This window comes from Clupea harengus, unplaced genomic scaffold, assembly GCF_900700415.2.
Source record: "Clupea harengus unplaced genomic scaffold, Ch_v2.0.2, whole genome shotgun sequence".
NCBI classification, from domain to species: Eukaryota; Metazoa; Chordata; class Actinopteri; order Clupeiformes; family Clupeidae; genus Clupea; species Clupea harengus.
The window spans coordinates 18,487-40,392 of record NW_024879813.1 but is presented as its reverse complement, the minus strand read 5'-3'; the positions used below and the strand labels follow the sequence as shown (position 1 = coordinate 40,392).

At 43.0% G+C, this 21,906-nt stretch overlaps 2 protein-coding genes across 2 annotated transcripts; both read right to left on the bottom strand.

Annotated features, from left to right (window-relative positions):
* Positions 1-1,585: 1,585 nt before the first annotated feature.
* On the bottom strand, positions 1,586-9,895 carry LOC122130430 (FERM domain-containing protein 7; the record flags this gene model as incomplete). Its single annotated transcript, XM_042705164.1, has 12 exons — positions 9,782-9,895; positions 7,483-7,587; positions 6,923-6,969; positions 6,665-6,736; positions 6,216-6,313; positions 5,960-6,074; positions 5,591-5,738; positions 5,364-5,459; positions 4,865-5,028; positions 3,965-4,033; positions 3,346-3,421; positions 1,586-2,608 (listed from the first exon to the last, which is right to left on the bottom strand). Coding segments are annotated over exons 1-12 (2,127 nt in total), but the record flags the coding sequence as incomplete, so codon positions are not given.
* A 3,816-nt stretch (positions 9,896-13,711) lies between these two features.
* On the bottom strand, positions 13,712-17,519 carry LOC122130429 (protein canopy homolog 3-like). Its single transcript, XM_042705163.1, has 5 exons — positions 17,310-17,519; positions 16,875-17,001; positions 16,476-16,572; positions 14,838-14,960; positions 13,712-13,852 (listed from the first exon to the last, which is right to left on the bottom strand). Exons 1-5 carry the CDS (start codon positions 17,416-17,418, stop codon positions 13,712-13,714), a joined length of 597 nt encoding a protein of 198 aa, XP_042561097.1. The 5' UTR covers positions 17,419-17,519.
* Positions 17,520-21,906: the final 4,387 nt, after the last annotated feature.

The following is a 21,906-nucleotide window of genomic DNA, read 5'->3' as shown; positions in this document are numbered from 1 at the left end:
TTGCTTTGTTTTTGTCCATTTGTGTTTGCATCATAATTATGTGTATTAAAATTGAATTAGGTGATACTGTGATTTACAAGTACAAGATTCACAAGATTGTTTCTGTAGCCATAGAACTGGGTATTGTTTTCAAAAGCACAAGATAGACAGAACGTGACCATTGGAATGACAGCACCATGGCCAAAGGTTTTTTCCATCTTTTTAGGCTTTAATTACCAATTTCTACAAACATTTGTAACAAACAAATTCAATGGACCAAATTCAAAGTTAATATGTACAGCTGCACTCAGTCTACTGAAAAATACCCAAAAATATCTCGGAGTCTTGGGCTAGTCTGCTCTATCCCAAAGGCAAAAATGTGTTTAGAGACCAACTGCTACTTTATCTTATCTTTAATGAAATAGTCACTGTGCCTTACGACTTTTTCTGCCTGCTCCTTTCACACGCATTTCAACAAACCTACTGCCTACAAAATCAGACCTATCAAAAGAACAGGAAACTCCAAACCTACCACAGTGGAACACCTCGGCAAAACAACTCTCTCAAAACATAACACACCAGAAATCGTATAATTTTTTGACCTACGGCCTCCAGACAACATCACATACATACACACACACTCAAGCCACTGAGCCAGGGAATCCGTTTAAACATAACACATGAATACATACATTGCCAGTACTTCAGAAAGTTTGATATGAATATAGCTGCCCGCTGTCTTGAGACTGATTAGAATACTTTTGACCAGAGGTTACGGGACCTGAGCTAAAGACCGTATCAAAGTCAAAGTGAAGATGGCAGCATCTGACTAAAGACTGAAGGGCAGCTTCAACTGGATTTTAAAATAAAATATACATTTACAAATATTTCGAAGTCCATCCATTGGCGCATCTCATTGATAGTCATTGCTCAGTCCAAAATGTAACATAGGAATGTTTCATGATTTTGATTTCTGTTTTCTTTTATTGCCTTACCAGGGAAAAACCACGAACATAGTAAGCCTGTCATTTAAGGCTCAGTCCACTGCCTTAAAATGCCTCAGTGTCCCTTGATTTAGGACACTTTAGTCAGTCTGTCATACTTTAGTCATGCACCTCCACGGTCGGATATAGACAACCACCACATTTCAGCTGTATTCAAACGTGTGGGCTTCCCTGGGCACATGCCTCAATTACTGGTTATTTTTTTTGCATGGGTTGTATTTACTTTTTTTATTTAAAAAAGGGGGTGCCCAAACTTTAGCATACAACTGTATACCGCACAACCATGGCCCATTTGTTATATGTTGTTTATGAGACATTCCTTTACTTGAGCGATACTATAGAAATAGCATCAGGGTGTCATCATTCCATTCCAGTGGGTAAAAATGGTCTCATCAAATCAGATGGTTGCTATAAGTTTGGTCGAGGTTGCTGATGTTGTGTTCAGGCACCAGGCATCTGTACTGTCCACTTGTGTGTAACTGCAGCCTTTCCAGTGTGAGTGTTTGCTGAAGTTACAGTTTGATCTCCTTCACTGGCATAGGAGCACACATTTCTGCACCACCATGACAGTATGGGTCATCCTCCTCCTCTTCCTCATCCTCTTCCTCCTCCTCTTCCTCGTCCAGTTGGAGGCTCCCAGAGGAAAATCGCATGCGTGCCAGCGGAGCAGAACGCACCATCTTTCCCACCGCGGGGTAGTAGTAGGGACAGAACGGGTCGGAGTCAGAGTCGCTGTAGCTGCCGGTGCCGAGCACGCAGAGGGAGCTCGGTCGCTCGGGCAACGGGGAGGAGCTGAGGGGCAGATAGGTGGGGCGGACGGGCAGATGCTGCCGCGATAGGTGGGGGTAGTAGCCCAGGGGGCGGTACTCGGAGGCGTGGGCGGCGGCTGAGGCCGATGCCTCCAGCGGGTGGAGGTAGTCCACATCGGGCTGGCTGGAGGCGCGGCGGGGCAGACCCGTGTGGAAGGTGGAGTCGTCACTGTAGTGGCCCACCTCCATCCTCCCCAGGTCCAGCCGCCTGCTGAGCCCCGGCCGACCCGTCTCCGAGCGCAGCCTGGAGCGTGCCGCTGCCGCCGCCGCCGCCCCTACCCCGAGCCTCGACGCCTGGAGCCTCTGCTGGACGCGCTGGGCGGAGAAGGACGGAGAGGATGTTGGGTAGCAGCTCAGCGGCTGCGGCATGTACTCCATCGGCCCGTGCCGGATAGGTCGGAGGTGGTCCAGCGAGGAGGATGAGCCGTGGGCCGGGGCGAGGTACGTGCCGTGAGCAGCGGTGGCCAGCGGGAAGGTGGGCAGCACCGGATGGAACTGCAGGTGGGGGCTGGTGGGATAGAGGAGGACCAGGTGCTGCTGGCTGCTGGGGGAGTGGCGCCGGCGGGGTCGCTGGGGGCCGTGGCCCGCGCGGTGCCGCTGCGGCCCTCGACCGCGCCGCTCCTGGCGCTCCTGGCGCTCTGGCGCAGACCGGGAGGTGTAGCGGGACTTCGGGGAGAACGGGTAGTGCTCGGCCCCCGCAGAGGGGTTGTGGGAGTGGTACGGGGACGAGCGGTCCACCAGGTCAGCCGAGTGGCTGCGTTTGGAGGCCTCGTCAGGGTGCATGTGGCCCAGAACAGGGTGGGCCTCCTCATAGAGCTGCAGACACACACAACACACACACACACAACACACACACACAACACACACAACACACACACACACACACCACACACACACACAACACACACACACACACACACAACACACACACACACACCACACACACACACACACACACACACACACACACACACACACACACACACACACAACACACACACACACACACACACAACACACACACACACGCAACACACACACACACACACAACACACACACAACATACAACACACACACAACACACACACACAACATACACACACACACAACATACACACACACAACACACACACACAACACACACACACAACACACACACACAACACACACACAACACACACACACACACACAACACACACAACACACACACAACACACAACACACACACAACACACAACACACACACACAACATACACACACACACAACATACACACACACACACACAACACACAACACACACACACAACACACACACAACACACAACACACACACACAACACACACACACACACAGAGAAAAACATTGACACATTCATGCATTGGGAGCAGTACGGTATACACAATTGTATTTTTCATAATTTCACACATCGTATCACTGCCATTATTTATGTACAGTTTATAGATAAGAGCACATTTGCTCTTTTGCACAGCTGCTTCTGAATAGTGCCCAACACAGTAATCACTGAACTCATGTACAAAAGTGGCATACCTGTTTGGAGACGGCCGTGAGGATATCAGGAGAGGATCTACACTGCCGAGAGCTGTAGTCAGATCTGGAGTATTGTCTGTGTGTTATACAACATAAAACACATATGGTCTGTGTGTTACACAACATAAAACACATATGGTCTGTGTGTTATACAACATAAAACACATATGGTCTGTGTGTTACACAACATAAAACACATGTGGTCTGTGTGTTACACAACATAAAACACATATGGTCTGTGTGTTACACAACATCAAACACATATGGTCTGTGTGTAATACAACATAAAACAACTCTCTCGCTTTAAACAATACCCACAAATCTAGTACCAATACCAATGCTGTCCCTTTCTGGATCAGTTTGAACTGAGGGAGACTAAATAAATGATCGTAGATTATTTATATTTGTAATCTGTGTAACAAGAGCTTGCTTTGGATCATATCCGAGGTATGTTTTCAAAGTTTGAGAAAAGTAAGGTGAGTGCATCTCTCCTTGCTTGAGGATGAAGGTCTGTTGTAGAAATGATGTTACCAGATGTTTCCAGTTATGATTTAGGTGTAATGAATGCCATGGTGTATCTTTTTACTCTTTGAGCAGATAAACCGGCGCTCATACGTACCTCTCGGAGGACATGTGTCGTGTGCCTCCGCCCTCAACACATTCAAGCAGCTGTTTCTGAGTTCGGCCACTGCAAACACACAACAAGAGGTACACACCAATCTAAAACACTACTTTTACAATTAACGTCGGGTTTATATTTATCTGTATCCATTCATAAGGCAATTCTGTGTGTAGACATACTTATACAAAGAATCTCTGAGACATATTTGGCTGACGTGAGTTTATCAGCTGGCTTGACAGTTGTTACCGCATATCATTACTGGCAAACTAACACAGCCCAGATGCAGATACCTTAACAAAATATATAGGTTACTTGCTTTTAGTTTCTATGCCCCCAGCCTTTGGAACACTCTGCCAGAATACCTAAGAATGGCTGAAACGGTTGAAACCTTTAAACATGCACTTAAGACATACCTATTTGATCTTGCTTATCACTCACTGTAAAATATATTCATTTGACATTTATTTATTTACTTATCTCTGTCTCTTTTCAAGTGTTTGTACCCCCCCCCCCAGCAGCTGTCTCTTAGTTTGACGATAACTGTGCTGAGCAGTCCTGTACGGTGCCAGTGCGGTTAGTACGTTATTTCCTGTTTATTTATCTCTGGAAAATCTGTGTGTTTTTTACAAGTGTTTGTAACCCCCCCCCCCCCTTCTTTCCTACTGTGAGGCGCATTATGTTACCTCCTTGTATGAAATGTGCCGTACAAATAAAGTTTGATTTGATTTGATTTGTTTGCATTATATTTTTGTCTATGGATAGTGGTTTTGGCTATAGGTATATTCTAATCCTTTTCTATTGATTCAGCTTTTACTTAACCAGGACAGTCTCACTGTGATTGACAGTGACAGAAGCAATATTCTTTGTAACTCCAGCGAGGTCCCTGATTGGTCAAACCTGAATCTGAAGCTGGAGCCTTTGCTGGAGAGGAGGGACTTCCTGTGTGACTGGGGCTCCTCGGTCAATCGGAAGAAGGCATGGTACTCCACACACGTCTTCCAGAAAGCCTTGCACACATCCCGGCTGGCCATGGCTAACTCCACCGTGTCTTTTCGAGAGGGCTGGATACACACACACACACACACACACACACACACACACACACACACACACATACACACACACACACACATGCACACATACACACACACGCACACACACACACACACACACACACATTCACAGTAAAATGTACATCTATCCAACACCAACATATCTCCAACATATATCTGGTCAGGTTCTTCATCTTCAGGGTTACATTTCCTTTGGTAGCCTAAAATGTGCAATGCCAGGAACAAGGGCAGTTTTGCTGTGTGCCATCATGAGATAAACCTTCACTGAATTGGCTTTCCCTCTCTCCTCTCCGTCTGTATCTCTCTTTCTGGAACTTTCTTACCACCACTTTGGCGTGCAGCTTGATCAGGAAGTGTTTCCTCTTGAAGCTCAGCTTACGGATCTTTGCCCAGCTGAAGGTGTTTATCTTCGTGTTGCCCTGGTGATAACACATTCAAACCTAACATCACGTATCTGCTGACGTTTGCTCCGAAATTCCATTCAGTTCTCCTCCTATGTGTTTTATGTGTTTATCTGTGTGTTTATTGTTGTTTGTTTGCCCGTGGTCACCTGGAACACCAGCACGCCCAGGTGTGTGACGGCCAGGTTGATCCTCATACCCTCTCCGTCGTGGGCAGGGTGAGGCCGGATGCCGTACATGTCCAGCTTGCGCGCCACCTCCAGCAGGTGCACGTCCGACTGGGCCGGGGTGTGGCCTCTGGAGGGGGAGAGACGGTAGGAGTGAGTTAGAGGTCACAAAGAGGGAGAGACACAGCGAGAGAGAGGGAGGGAGAGAGAGAGAGAGAGAAAGAGGGAGAGTGAGAATAGAGATGGCTGTACAGTTCTGCAGGTAATAGGAATGTGTGTGTGTGTGTGTGTGTGTATATGTGTGTGTGTGTGTGTGTGTGTGTGTGTGTGTGTTTTTGTGTGATTTCATACTTCTGCTTCTTGTGGAGGCGCATGATCTTGTGGTCAAGGTACTCCTGATTTGGAACGTACTTCTTATTCTCCAAGTGATGAGCATCCAGCTCATCATCATAGTCCCCTAACTCTGCTACAGAGAGAGAGAGAGAGAGAGAGAGAGAGAGAGAGAGAGAGAGAGAGAGAGAGAGAGAGAAAGAAAATCTCAGAGATGGAGTGATGAAAAAGCAAGTGGATAGTCATTTTCAGGTAAACAGTGCAATATGAGACTCACACTGTAATATATGGGAGACCATCAGGGCAGCGCTGTTATCATTGCAGGTAAGGCTTCCATTAGACAGGTCCTGTTTCACCTGCAGCGCAAACAAATACCTGAAGAGAAAAACACAACTATTACTGTGTATCTGAATACTGCAGAGATGATTGTCATAGGTAACAAAGGGGTCATCATGTTTTTGGCTAAAATCTTCACAATTTGTGAAAACTACTGATTTGACTTGCATATTTGTGGAGTTATTACACTTATTTTCTTTGTGTACATTACTTGTACATTTCACCATCACCCAGAAAAAAATCTATGGTAGCATGTATACACACACACACACACACACACACACACACACACACACACACACACACACACACACACACACACACAAACACACGCTCACACACACACACACACACAAACAGATGTGCGCGTAATAATGGATGTACACAGACCTCGTCAATCCTCTCTGCAGCTGTCCTGGGTCTGGGGGGAAGAACTTCACTATGAAGCGAAAGGCCAGATCACTGGTGTCCTCTAGAAGCAGAGCAGAGAGGAGAGGTGGGACAACATGGACATCACCAGCATGTTCTCAAAACCTAAATCTTTATTATGCCCAAGTACCTCCTTACTCTCTTGCCACACACACAACACATGCATGCACACACACACTCACACACATACACACACAGCACACACTCCTTTGGTCAAACTTACTTTTGATCTGTTTTGATAATGGCTTGAGCAGCTCCAGCCATACCTGGATTTAAAATCACAAAAATGTCACATTTATAGTCTCCGCTGATGCAATACTATCTTGTACCCAGTCAAATGTAATCAGTTGACTATTGCCTTTGTAGCCAGATCTTCTAACTGCAAGTTAGAATCTAGTAAGATCTCTCCATACAATGGGACTGGCATTCTCAGCCCTCTGTCTTTTGGTTGTGGAAAAGGAAAGGAATAGGTGGAGGTGAAAAATAAGTAGAAACCGCACTAAATGGGTGGTCATGGATAGGCCGCCTACTAAAGCTACAGGCTCGGAGTGATGTCTTTCACCGACGGGCTCCACTGCTAATTCAACATGCTCAATCGTCCGAAAGGCGCAGACAGGGGCTCGACTAGCGCTGACAGTGCGGGACACACCGCAAAGACTAGGGCTGCAGACGCTCACCGACGGCCGACCGCGTGTCCCTGTGACCGGCTTTGGTGTGTCAGGGTCTTTAGGTGAGGTCAGGGGTCACATGAGGTCAGGGGTCACATGTCTGTTACTCACATAGGTGCCGGTGTGATGACGGAACTCCAGCCCAAAGTATTCCTTCTCCAGCAGCTTCAGGTGGCCGCACACTTTGTTGAAAAAGTCAGCACCCAAAATCCTATGCTGAAGAGAAAGACATATGCCGGAAATTAGATACCATCTGTGGGAGAACTGTGACTGTGAATGTAAAGGCACACATGCACAAGAGTGGTGAAAATCGTACATCAATTAAGATTTAACTGGATATCCTGTCCACAAAAGCTAGCGAGTGTTTGGATATGGTTAAGCCCAGTAAGTAAGATTCTGGTTAAGAGTGTCATGAGAGTGTGAATACAGATATGCCCAAAGGGGGTAAAAAAATCTCACTGAGGTTTGAGAATGAATTGTGAGATACGTCTGTTATGATTGAACTGGACATCCTGGCCATCAGGGGTATCGCTAAGCCTATTCTGGGGAGACCCCTGCAAAAGATTCTTATATGTTGAAATCCTCATGTATACTGACTTGAACTTGAACATATTTTTAAAGAGTGAGGCAATCGAGTAGCTTTTCGTGTCAAGCACTTACAGGCTTTAATTACAGTGTGTGTGTTTGCGCATGTGTGTGTGTGTGTCCCAGTGTGTGTGTGTGCGTGTAAGACACAGAACCCTATGTTTACCACACCAGCTGGGCAGAGAACATCCTTATTATACTGTCAGAGTTGGAGAGAAGGCAAGGATGAGCAAGAGAGAGACAGAGAGAGAGAGAGAGAGAGAGAGAGAGAGAGAGAGAGAGCTGAGAAAAAGACTACAGAGCACAGGGGAGAAAATAAAGCAGTGTGGACTTAATACGGAAACCTGTAATCAACATGCGTTTCCATGACTCTTGAGTGAATAAGGGAGGGACAGAGAGAGAGAGAGAGAGAACGAGAGAGAGAGAGAGAGACAGAGAGAGAGCTGCTATCAGCAAGCCCTAACGTAAGTCTTGTCTTTACATCTAGGTTATTTAATCAACACAGTATTTGTTAACTGATTTGTTTACTAATTGTTTTCTTGTCAGTTTTTTCCACTTTTTCTTCCGTCTTCTCTGTCTGAATCATTATCTTCTTTCTGTGTGACAGCTTCTCCTCTCCTTTTCTCTGGCCCTCTCATCCCCGCTTTCCTCCGCCTTTTTCTTCCCTATCTGTGCTAATTGCTTCTTTTGCCCGAGGCTACGGTGGCTGAATGGAGTTCACATTCGGAACTATAACATAAGTCACAGAAGCCTTAGCTTCAATACAACACAATATCATAAAACACCAACTCTCTCAACTGTTTCAACAGCTTTTGAAACTACTCTTACAATCTGCAACACCAAAAACACAGACATGTGGAAGGACACCTTCCTCTGTTAATCCTTTTCTTCTCTCTCGCTCTTTTTTAAGTCTCTCTCTCTCACTCTCTCCCCTCTCTCTCTTTTTCTCAGTCTCTCTCTCTCACTCTGTCTTGACCCCCATTCTGGTGCTGAGGAGAGGCCCCCTGGCCTTCAGGGCATCTCCTGGGTAGTCCATTGTGGGAGAGGGAGCTCGTAGATAATGGGGCTTGTAATTCTGCTACTTTATAAAGAAAACATAGAGCGTGCAGCCAGCGTGCAGCCTCCATCTCTCCATCTCTCCATGACACTCTTTCATTTTCTCTTTTTCCTGACATATATTTCTTCTTCTTCTTCTAGCTCTCTCTTGCTCCTTTGCTCTTACTTACTGCCTCCCTTCTTCTCTCTCTGAGACTCATTTTACATCCCTCCTTCTCTCTTTCAGTCCTTCTCTCTCTCTCTCTCTTCCACACACACACACACACACACACACACACACACACACACAGATACACATTACTTTGATATACGCTCCTCTGAAGCATCTCACTCACTCTTACAGGGACAGGGCCTGAGGGTGAGTATTGTGAGTGGATTCAGTGCAGAAACCCTGTAATCCATTTTATCTTGAATAGACTCCTCTGGCCATGTTGCACTTCACCATGCAGTTCAGTGAGCCGCCCCCTGACCCCAATAATATTTAAAATAAGCCCTCAAATGACCATATGGAATAGATTAATGTATATAAGTTATAGCTAAGGATCACAGTCTGTATGTTATCGTTTAGGAATTTCATGTACATGACAATTTAGCTTACATATTTTAAACTTCAGCAGGCCAAATATACAACCATTGTCTACTGGTTCTTATGTGTCAGGCTACAGCAAAGACAGTGGAATAATATAGAAAAATGAACTAAACTTGAACAATCCAAAGCCAGCGGCCACTGTAAATATGAAAATGAATTTAACGGAAAGTGTTCATTTACCTCAACCTCGAAAAAGCATTCGCTACCGTCCAAGAAGATGACACGTATCTTCAGCTTGCGCGGGGTGCTGCTTTTGATAGGCGTCTTCCTCAATAATTCGAATTTGTCGCCCATTGTACGCCTGTCCTCAGTTTACTGACATAGTCCTTAATTGAGAGAGGAGAACATTTTAAAACAATAACTTGTAAACTCTGTAAACTACGCTTCTCGTTCCCAGGAGTTCCCTGAAAAAACACGCAGGTGTTCATACCTCAAACATACCACAAGAAAGCTACTCCAATGCATATTGTGATGATTATTCACTGAAACAATTACACATATATGATGCTCATACAAACACACCGTCAACGTTGAACTACTGATAATGCTTCAGGGAATTAAAAAAATATCGTTCTTTCAAAATGTGTCAAATTGAGATTATGTAGCCTTTTTTACCTCGTTTTGGAAATAAATTGACGTCCACTGATTCTCCCAGGGCATATATTCCCCTGCGAACTGCAATATGCCGGTGACAGGCAGGCACCCTGCGCGCATCATTCCAGTCGAGCGCATCATGGCATAATTTACGTCTCCAGCGGCCCCCGCGATTGAGTTGCGCGCCGCGGATGCGTGTGCACTTTGAATGTGGGAAACTGAAAACTTCATCGAACTAAAAGAAACAACAGGCTATCTTTATGTGCGATTCTAAACATAAACAAAAAAAAAGTTGTGAAAGTTTATGCAAAGAGGAATCACACGTGTGCCAAACAAGCAAAATACGTTTTTTTTACAGCTAAATAGAAAGTCTAGAATAGAAGCTATAGCACCATCAAAAAGGATACGTTTTAATCAGAGTAAATATCCACATACGGAGTTTTAAGTCTGTCTGCGTCCTTCAAATATCGTTTAGGAACTATGCTGCCACCGTGTGGTGAATAGTAAAATCTTCTCACAATAGCTTGTTGAGTTTGGGACTATTAAAACCAGGTAGATTAAGTCACTGGTTTTCATTAAAGGCAGAGTCCACGATTCTGGCGAAACGTTGTTATTATTTGAGCTCAATAGCCAATCAAATTACACCCAGTCCTTACATGCTCCTAAATTAACGTGTTGATTGGCTGGAATAGTGTTTAGCTAGATCTGAACTACTTTGTTTCCCATGTATGAGCCAGGGCTGGGTACAATGAAGGGAGTTTTTTGAGTGCACACACCGATTGGACAGCTAGAGGACCATACGGAGGCAATTTACTGATCTTTAATAATGAATAACTGGCACCTCATAAACAATAGCTTTCTGTCGGCCACACAGGATGCTGATGCGAAGTCTGGTTTCATGTAACTTTCATATTGGAGTCTCCAGGTTGACCTCTCACAGGCTATAGAAATGACCAAAAACAGTCACTGTGTCCTATTGGTGTATCTGATATTCTTTGGTGCACAGGAGCCTCGGCCGTTACAAACACATCCCCTTGTGAACACCTTGTGCCCACATGAATTTACACAGCTTACATCATGAAGGCGAAAGACAGATATTCTACAATAGCAGGACTTTATTGCAAGCTCCACTGAAAAACATCTGGCGAGCACCTGCCAGATCATCCTTCCAGGTCTGAACACGGACCACCTTTACACTGCAACATTAGCTTATGTACATTCACTCCTCCGCTGCATACTTAGGCCGACACCATTTCAAAGGCCAGTGCAAACATGAGAAACAAACAAATTAACCAAAACAAACCAACACAAAGGACTCAAGCTCATACATGAAACAAAGGAATGAAAAAGAGTTACAGCATTTATCCCTTCATTCATTTTTTATCAGAGGCAATTAAAAACAATTACAAATGCATATAAAACACTTATTGATGGTCTACAGCCTACACTTAATCACGGTTTACTCCTGAAACATACAGCATTTATAGGTCAGCAATTAAATCGTACATTCAAATAAAATAAAAAATACAATAATAATAATTGGAATTAAACAATTAGAAGGGTAAAAGAACAGTGTTGACATTTGAGGACCATATTTGAGGCGCACTACCTCATGAAAGCAAACATGATGTAAAAGTATTCGTGCAAGATGAAGGAAAGGTTTCTAACACTGGATGACGATATGCAACATTACAGTTTACAGGACTTGTACCCTACTGTGTATACTGTGGGGAAAAAACAAGACAGAGGAGGATAAAGTCATTGTAATGCACTTGACCTCGTAATGTTCTGGAATGACTTCTTACTTAATATTAATTATGCTACTAAATATACTACAATCAGGTGCCAGACACCATGTGCTAGAGAATCTAACCACATTTTCATTTTTAAAACATAGTTCACAGTTTAAATTTCCGAAAGGTGTCCTGGCCTGTCAACGACTATGCATACTGAAAGTAGGCGAACAGCTTAAGTTTTAACACAACTAAATGGGTTAAAACAAGTTGAAACAATGTTGGTAGATAAGACTACAGTTTTTCCTTAAAGACCATGCGTAAAGAATAGAGTAAGTCAGGCTGATATTAAAGAAAACAATCTAATGTCTGTCCTTTTAAAAATCATTAAATTACAGGCTATCCAAAAAGCCCCTTTTACTGATTCTAAGACTGAAAATTCTGAAATGTATCATCAAAAAGGACGTTTTGTTGAATTCCACAAATGAACACACAACCCTAGGCAATGGAAAGGCTTCTGTCAGAGCCACACTGACATATCACCGTCTCTCAGAAGAGTGTCATTTTTAAATGGACGTTTCCTCTACAGCCTGTTAAGCACCTGACGTATCACCCAGCCTCAGCTGAAGGCTCTTACTCGGTTCCCTTTATGCGGTTAATCAGAGCTATAATTAGACCTCATCTCCCTTCTGTCTGCAATAATGCATAGGGGCCGTGGCACTGGAGGCAGGATGAGGCAGAGAAGAGAAAAAGAGAAAAAGAGTAAAAGAGAGAGAGAGATGGGACGGGGGCGGGGGGGGGGCAAAGAAGAGAGGGAAACAGGTCATGTGGAGGACAGAGAGCTTGAAATAGAGGTTTGATTGATGAATGAAGCCTTGAGAAGCAGCGATCGTAGACAAATACAGAAACCTAGTGGAGTCAGTCTGGCATGGAGAGGAGAGGACTGGCAGCACCCGGGGAGGGACCAGCCAGACCAGAGAGGGGGCGAGAGAGTGACCACCACATGCCTGAAATACACTCCACACTGCGCCCTCGCACTGACACCGCGCACGCATGCACGCACGCACGCACACATGCACACACACACACACACACGCACACACACACACACGCACGCACGCGCACACGCACACGCACACGCACACGCACACGCACACACACACACATAACACCAGGAAAGCACTGGTGTAACACTGAAGTCAGGATACAGTCAAAGACATGGGGTCACGTCCAGTAGTGGTGTGTCCCCCCTTCTCCCTAAGTGGACACTTCAGAGTTCCGTCTTCTCGCTCTGCGGGGACCCCCTTCTTCTCCATCTTCCGCTTCCTGGAGCTGTCGCCGCTCTTCCTTTGCCCTTCCCAACATCCGCTGCCGCGGACTTGCTCTTTTTCTTCTTCACCTTCTTCTGCTCTTGTCCGTCCTCGCTGTCCTTGCTCTTTCCCTTTCCCTTCTTCTTTTTCTTCTCTTTCTCCGGCAGGGCGGCTGTGTCTCCCTTCTTTTTCCACTTCTCTTGCAGACAATCTGGGAGGATCATGGTTAGTGTTAGAGTTAGTGTTAGCAGTTCTGCTTAGTTTCTATATATTAGTTTATCAGCTGAGGCAAAAACAAATTAGAGTGTCAACATGTACATGTGCACGAAGCTCTGTCTGAGTTTAAATGCATACCTATGTGTAGGTCTACTTGTGTGTGTGTGTGTGTGTGTGTGTGTGTGTGTGTGTGTGTGTGTGTGTGTGTGTGTGTGTGTGTGTGAGTCTGTGTCAATGTCTGTGTCTGTGTGGTTGATTTATCCTTTGTAGCTGTATTCTACCTTGATCTTGTCCCTTGGAAACGTGTTTCTCACAGAGGTAAGTGGTGAGATTTCTTCCTGAGTTCCCTTGTACCAGTCTTCAATGACCTCCTCATATTTCTCCACCATGCCGTCACACTAGCTCACACACACACACACACACACACACACACACACACACACACACACACACACACACACACACAAACACACACACAGAAATACATATAAACACAGTTAGAAAGACACACACATACAACAACATGATTGCTCTGTAAGAAATTACAGTATATCCTGTGTGAGAACATGACATTCTTGATAAGGCAGCTGCTGTGAACACCAAAAGTTGGCCAGCATAATATCCAAATGGTAATCTTATCATGATAAGAAAGGAAGGGTCCCCACACTGATTAGCTCAGACACCTGGGATCAGGAAGCAAACTTAAGGTGTGAGTGACTGCAACCAATTATAGTATGGGAATGTGGGTAGGCCATTGAGAACCATCTCAGGCAGCGGGTAAAAAAAAACTGATTATCATAAAACACAACAAAAGGTTGCCAGACCTGTTTGCATTAGAAGCCTGCCACATTTACATTAAAAGCCTCGGAGGTGTCTTAAACAGTTGGAGACGCTTGTTGTTCAGCTCTGCACCACTGAATCCGGAGTATGTTCCACCTGCTTTGTTACTGCACTTAAAGGAATAAAGACTGACTGCTGCATCAACCACCTGACAAACATCCCTTTTCCTACAACTCCGACTAAGATTAGTAGGTCTACATTGTATCCCACAACATATTTAGTATAATAATATTATTATGTACTACCTTTTGCTTTAAGTATCCTGACAGGACCTATTAGCAACTCAGGAGACACATTTGCTCTTGTGAGTGCTTGTAATCTGCAGAAGGTAAATACACTCATATAGATGCAGACTCACCCTCTCACACTCCAAAGTGTGCACTAATACACACTCACCCTCTCACACTCAAAATGTGCACTAATACACACTCACCCTCTCACACTCCGAAGTGTGCACTAATACACACTCACCCTCTCACACTCCAAAGTGTGCACTACTACACACTCACTTGCACACACAGACACAGACATGTAGAGGGCTACCTGTTTCTTGAGGTCGGACACCTCAGCGCTGGTCTCATTCCACAGCTCGTATGGGATGTCCATCACCACCTTGACACCCTTGTCGACCAGGTTATGCAGAGTGGAGAAGGTCTCGGACATCCCCTGCAAACACAGGCATAGGGTCACACTTGAGAGACCCTAGACAACAGAGACAACAGAGACAAGAGATAAAGCAGAATGCAGCTATTTCGATTTATAAGCAAACTTCCAATTTCCCATGGGATTCCCATTAACTTTCAGCTGATCTCTGTTTGGTAGGGGAGTATATATTAGGATTAGGGAATAGGCATTAAGAGTAAGGAGTAGGCCTTAAAGTAAGGAGTAGACCTTAAAAGTAAGGAGTAGACCTTACTTAGGAGAAGGGAGTAGGCCTTAAGAGTAAGGAGTAGGCCTTAGGAGTAAGGTGTAGGCCTTAGGGAGAAGGGAGTAGGCCTTAAAAGTAAGGAGTAGGCCTTAAGAGTAAGGAGTAGGCCTTAGGAGAAGGGATAGGCCTTACAAGTAAGGAGTAGACCTTAGGAGAAGGGAGTAGGCCTTAGGAGAAGGGAGTAGGCCTTAGGAGTAAGGAGTAGGCCTTAGGAGAAGGGAAGTAGACCTTTAGGAGAAGGGAGTAGGCCTTAAGAGTAAGGAGTAAGCCCTTAAGAGAGAGGAGTTAGGCCCTTAGGAGTAAGGGAGGAGGCCTTAGGAGAAGGGAGTAGGCCTTAAGAGAAGGGAGTAGGCCTTTAGGAGTAAGGAGTAGGCCTTAGGAGACGCCCCAAGGTGCACGTTAGAATCCAGTGCAGGACTGCGCTTTACATTACATGGATTTCATGCCAGTACACAGGTGTTCAGCATTTCTATACAGACGCCTGATACCACCAGGAGGCAGTATCTGTCGCCTACTGCTACTGTTCAGTGCTCCTGCTTAGCATTATACCCACAATGCACTATGTCCAAAATAAATCACCAAAGCGTACAAGAATTGCAAACATGGCCGCGAGCAGCGACAGAGGGCAGGTTCGATACTCCCTGAGCACATAACACTCATTGTTGCTGTCATGCTTGACCAGTCTGGCCAGCTCAACTGCTTACTCTCCCTAGTAACATGGACTTAACATACATAGCATACCTGACAGGAGGACAAGACAGTGTGTGCAAGAGAAAAGTAAAGCAGTGCTTCTCAATCTTGCACTTTTCAAAAGTCTATCTGCTCTTTCACAGCAGCGTGAATAGTTTCAGTGTAGTTATAAGGTCTCTGACAGCCACAATCAGGGGGTTTCAGTCGATCAGAAGCATGGACCATGAGTGAGGGGCACAGAGACTGTGAAGACACATTAACATAAAGCCTACAAAGAAACTGTGTGTCTGTGTGTGTATGTGTGTGCGTGTGCGCAAGCGTGTGTGTGTAGAGGGTAGAAATGAGATGTGAGAAATTAAAAGCCTACAGCAAATACAACATAAGAGGAAGTGGAAAAAGAAGAAGTGATTGGTATGCACTACACATGGGTTGAGCCTGCTCTGTGCAGACACGGGCTACTGCAAGCACACCAGAATGAAAGATGAGTCCAAATGAAATGCTGTACTGGCCTTAACTCTCTCCCCTTCAACACTGTGGGGAGCAGCATCTGGTGTGAACTGTACCTTGGGCAAAGCGGTTGCTTCCTGTTCTCTCTTGTGCAGATTGTACTCCAGCAGCCTCTTGCACACATTCTCTACCACTTCGATGAAGCGCATGTCACTGGGGAAGGAGAGGTAGCAAGCAAGAGTGAGGAACTGAAAGTACACTACACTGAACAAGATGTGAAGATTTTGAGAGAAAGTGACACATATAACAGAAAATATTATATGATTCAAATATTATTTCTTATGATTGTATGAAAATAAGATAATAGTTTCTTAGTTGTTGTCCACTATAAAAAAACAACTCAAGATTTAAGAAAAAAATTCCAAAAACAGAGCACATGTTCTTTTACTTAAGACAGAGTAAAAGACACTGGCTCTGCTGGTGCTGTAGGCTATAGTAATATCAGACTGACTTACGATTTCACATATTTGATTGGTGCTGACCCCTTGCCGTCAATGAAGCGGTAGTTGGTGTCAATCACTTCTTTTGTCTTCCCAGTTTCGTCAAATGCGGACTTCATTTCGATGCTTACAAACTTACATACTACAAAAATAAACGACAGTTTCAGTATTATTGTGTATGCCTATGAGAGCACATTTATTTTCTTGGCATGATGCGCATGACTGACAGCTGAGGAAAAGGACGCATACACTGATAGGTAGTTAACGGTTCTAAGCGGACCGTTACTATACCATAGGCATATTTTAAACATGCTTAGTTATACATAGACCATATATCTTAATCACATAAGCAAACGGATTTGTCTTGGTAATCAAAGATAAAGTGATCTCCGACCAAATAAATAAATGACACTGTTGAACAAGCGCAGGATCAACCAAATTGAGTATTACCTTCACATTTATTTGGGAGATGCACCCATTCGTCACCCTCGCCTTTTTTGACCGCACACAGACAACTTGCACACAGAGAACACAACACCAAAAAATAAAAAAGGTCCATGTGGCCTATTTCTATATTCTTTCAAGATTACATTAACATTAACAGGTCTGCAGACCATCTACAACCTGTTTTCTGACCCAGTAATGTGCAGGGAAAACGGTAACAGTGAAAACAACAACAAAACATAGCAAAAAGGATATTTCTTCCGGATGTTTCAAAATAAAAGTCCAAAAAAAAGAGAGTTCGACTGTATGAGGGTAATGACGGAGACCGACAATATGAGTGTTTTTGGTAAACAGACTAAAGCTTAGGTAAAATCCTGCAAATGGGATCCATTTATAAAAGAATAAAAACGTCATCGTTCAAATCAGGCAAGTCATTACGTTGATCTGCAGAACATTTTACTATGAGAGAATGTTCATAGACATGATAGTCATGGAACTGTATTACACCTTTAAACCTTATATTACATTATTTTAAAGGTTCCACTAAATTTGACAACCGTTCTATTGCTTTGCATAGTCATATTAGAAATGAGCTGACAAGGTAAATGTCTGTTGCATGGTTTTATTTTATAGTATTTTGTCATTGCTTTATATTCTTGAATGTTATTGCAGCATTTTTCACTAAGCAACGCCGGTGCTTCTCACTTCCGTGAGTGGATGTCGGTGCAGCTGTCACAAAATGATCCAATAAAAGACGCCGAAGTGTCACCAACGAGCCAATAGTAAAAGGGGGCCATTGCTTTTCGGGGAGAGGGGGCACAATGCGGAAGTTGTTCTCTTGCAGGCCTAGTATTGACATGGGTTTTGGTCAAGTCCATTCTTAATTTGTCTTTTTAAAAACGAATTGTCCATTTATTGTGTTTTATCTTATGGATGGTTTTATTGTAGTCTCTTAGCTTATTTTCTCCTTGTATTGCCTATTTTATTTTGCCATTTTATTTGTCTTCTGTGTTTCTCTCTTTTAGCCTTTAACTCACTTACACTTAGTTTCCCTTGTGTATCATGTTCATTATTTAATTATTTGTTGAATACCCTTTATGTCCTCCTTTCTCCCCTTCTCCATGGATGGATCATGAAACTATGGGGCCCTGGGCCTGGACATGTAAAAGCCCCCCTCCCCTTCGTGAGCACCCTCGGCTGCAAAAAATTATGCGCTCGCAAGACATTACTTAAAAGTAATGACATTTTTTTTTCAACAGCATAGTAGCTAAAATCACCTGTACCTCAACAGGATTTACAGTGCACATACACATTTTCTAACACAGTGCAGGTGCACTCAATTAAAGCCAAGAGCAAATTAACCAAATACACCTTTTTCAACCACAAATAAGAGATACATAATAGTGACCTCACGCATAGGCTCTGGCTTAGGGGCCCCCTGACCTCATGGGTCCTTGGTAATCCATTCCTGCCCTTCTCACACTCATATAAACTCCAAAATAACTAATGGCACACCCTTTTCCTTTGTAGATCAACTTTTCTCTTTCACTTTAGTAAAAGAAAGCAAAGGAAGCATAAAGCTTCAGGGGAAACTTGAAACGTGAAACAGAAGTTTCAAGGCATAAGTGATTCCTTGTTGTAAACTCACCTCGAATGGAAAGGTTAAGATTTTTCTTTAGCCAAAGATGACTGCATGACCCCATACATACCCTCTGTGTCACTATCCTGAGTCACTGGCCAGGGCTTGAGGCTATAGGCTTGAATGCAGCGAGGAAACTGGAATTCAATTTTGCTCGTGGGATGATCTTGTCACAGTGCTGTACACTGACCTGGATGACAGCTGATGTTATTGATATTATACATCTGAGTCAGTATACAATAAGGAAATGCTGCACTTCCTACATGCACAACACAAATGTCTCACCAGAATATAACTAGACTTTCACCGCAACTTGACCTAGGTATCATTAAACTCAGATTGTACTAAATAGACATGACTGTTGCAGATCAACAAACCTTTGATTCATGATTTAACAAAATAATATTTTCTGTAGCTCAATTTTGTGAAGGCTAACTATAAGACTTGTTGTTTAAATCGCTGGAGTCATAGTAGCCAACATATTATTGAGGCTGAACTTGTGCTGGATATAAACTTTGACTTTGGAATGTTTCAGGGTGCTTTTTAAAAATGTCAGAGCATTCCAGAAGTGCCTGCATGTGACCCCAGCTCAAGAAGGTACATTTTATTTTCTAATTATGTGGGTTATGCTTGCGGATATCAAAGAATATCAACAAAACACATAAATACAGAAATACACATGAAACACACATCAAACCCCTCCAGTTCAAAGACGGGATCTGGCAAGCACAGATAAACAGTCAGTTTTTCAAATCTGTGACACTAAAGATCCTCGTAGTGATGCCTGCTGATAAGAAAGTTGACGGTCTCTCAAGGGGGGGGGGGGGCGGACCCCTGGCCTGTGGGCGTTAACGTGGGTTTCAGGTGAGCTGGAACAGAACCATTCGAAATGTATAAGTTTGTCTTCACTTGTTGCAATTCCATATCTGCTATTTTCACGCAACAACGAGTAGCCTAAATCTGCCTATTTTATACTATTCTTACTTTTTACATTCCAGCTGCAGTTTGTCTTCACTTGTTGCAATTCCATATCTGCTATTTTCACGCAACAACGAGTAGCCTAAATCTGCCTATTTTATACTATTCTTACTTTTTACATTCCAGCTGCAAGGCAGGTATGTAAACTTGCGGAGTAATATACATATGAACGGCGTCATGTGACCGTTATATTTCATTAAATGCAGATAAGGAAGATTATAGTAATGCACAAATGTACTCGCCGTTACGTTTTGCATAGTGTACAGAGACTTCAAAGGGGTTTGAGGTTTCAAAGAGAAAACATGGTTGTTATTGCTGAGTCTGTTCTTTAAATCATTTTCACTCAAAAGCAAATCACAGACTAAAGTTTATCGTAAAAGTTCAGATTTCAAAGAACGTAAAAATGGAGATGTCTAAATCCTTGGAAGCGGACTTGAAATCATTGGCTCTGTCAAATGACACTAAAGGTGAGTGACTTCAATACCTAAGAGAGCGATTATTTAAACTTATAGACATAGATAGTCTTTTTATTTGAACCGTATAGGCCTACTGTATTTTTTCCCTATTTTATAGTTTTTTTGTCTTTGATTTCAAATGTCCAGCCTCCAGATGTCCAAACCTGTAAGTTATGTGCAATTATTTGATATGGAAAACACACAAATTTAGACAATTAGCGGAACTACGATGTTTCCTGTAACGGAGCCAGAAGAGTACAATCTATTTTATTATTCACACTCTATGGTTCATGCACGCAGCCTATGGTCAAAACCATGTATACACCCATACAAATACACTTGCTACATATATATATATATATATATATATATATATATATATATATAATATATATATATATATAAACACATATTGTTTATCTTATTTAATTTAATATTCCCCACCCTGGAAACTGCCCTTCTTGTATTTCAAACTGTTGTTATATGTTATATGTTATATGTTATTTCTGGTATGTGTTATTTTGGTATATGTTATTTGTGTTACCTGTTGTATGCCGTCTACTGCGTAGATGTTGGCTGCCAAGTCGTAAGAATTTCGCTGCGCTGAAGAAATTTGGTGTATGCGATAATAAACACTTTGACTTTGACTTTGACTTTGATGTAGGCCTACACATTAGCAAAACGTAAGCTGTGATCAACTCTTTGGTGATTGTGTATCGCCACCTACTGGACAATGTTATACAGTGGGTCCATGCTGCATGAACAAAATCTCTCACCACACAGGCTGTCCTATTTAACCCTCCTATTATGTTCAAACTTTACCCACATCTATTATGCTTGGGGTCAATTTGACCCCAGCAATTTAAACCTCCAAAAAATTATTATAATTATTTTTTTTTACCCAAGTTTATGTGTCAGGTACTTTAGGTTTGTTTGTTGACTACCTAAATAGCCCTTAAAAATAAAACAATATCCCCACCCACTCCCTTTATACATCCAGAATACATGTTACGCGACTATGGAGAAATATGCAGATCCCCATAAAATCTCACTGATTGACCTAAAATTGGAAAGAGATATCCTTCTGGTGTTTTTATGGCTTCATATTATTTTTAAGTACATATTGTTGTTATCTATAACATTTGGAATAAAAAACTATTTCTTTTATCAAGAAAAGTAACAATGTGATGAAAAAAGTTGATATTTCTTATATATTTTATACAATTAAAACAGCCTGGGGTCAAATTGACCCCAAACAACACCTATGCGTAAAGTATGTGTACAGGACATTGAAAACATATCATCATGTTAATTTTGTGTTTACCCAGTTGTCTCCATTAAATTAGGAAAAGTCATTAAATATGAAGCAAAACAAATTATGTCAAACATTTATTTAGAGACGTTAAACATTGAATGGGGTCAAATTGACCCCAAACATAATAGGAGGGTTAAGTCCAAATGACATATTTACATCCTTAAAACTAATATAAACATTAGCAACGTATACAGCACAATACACAATGTCTAATCA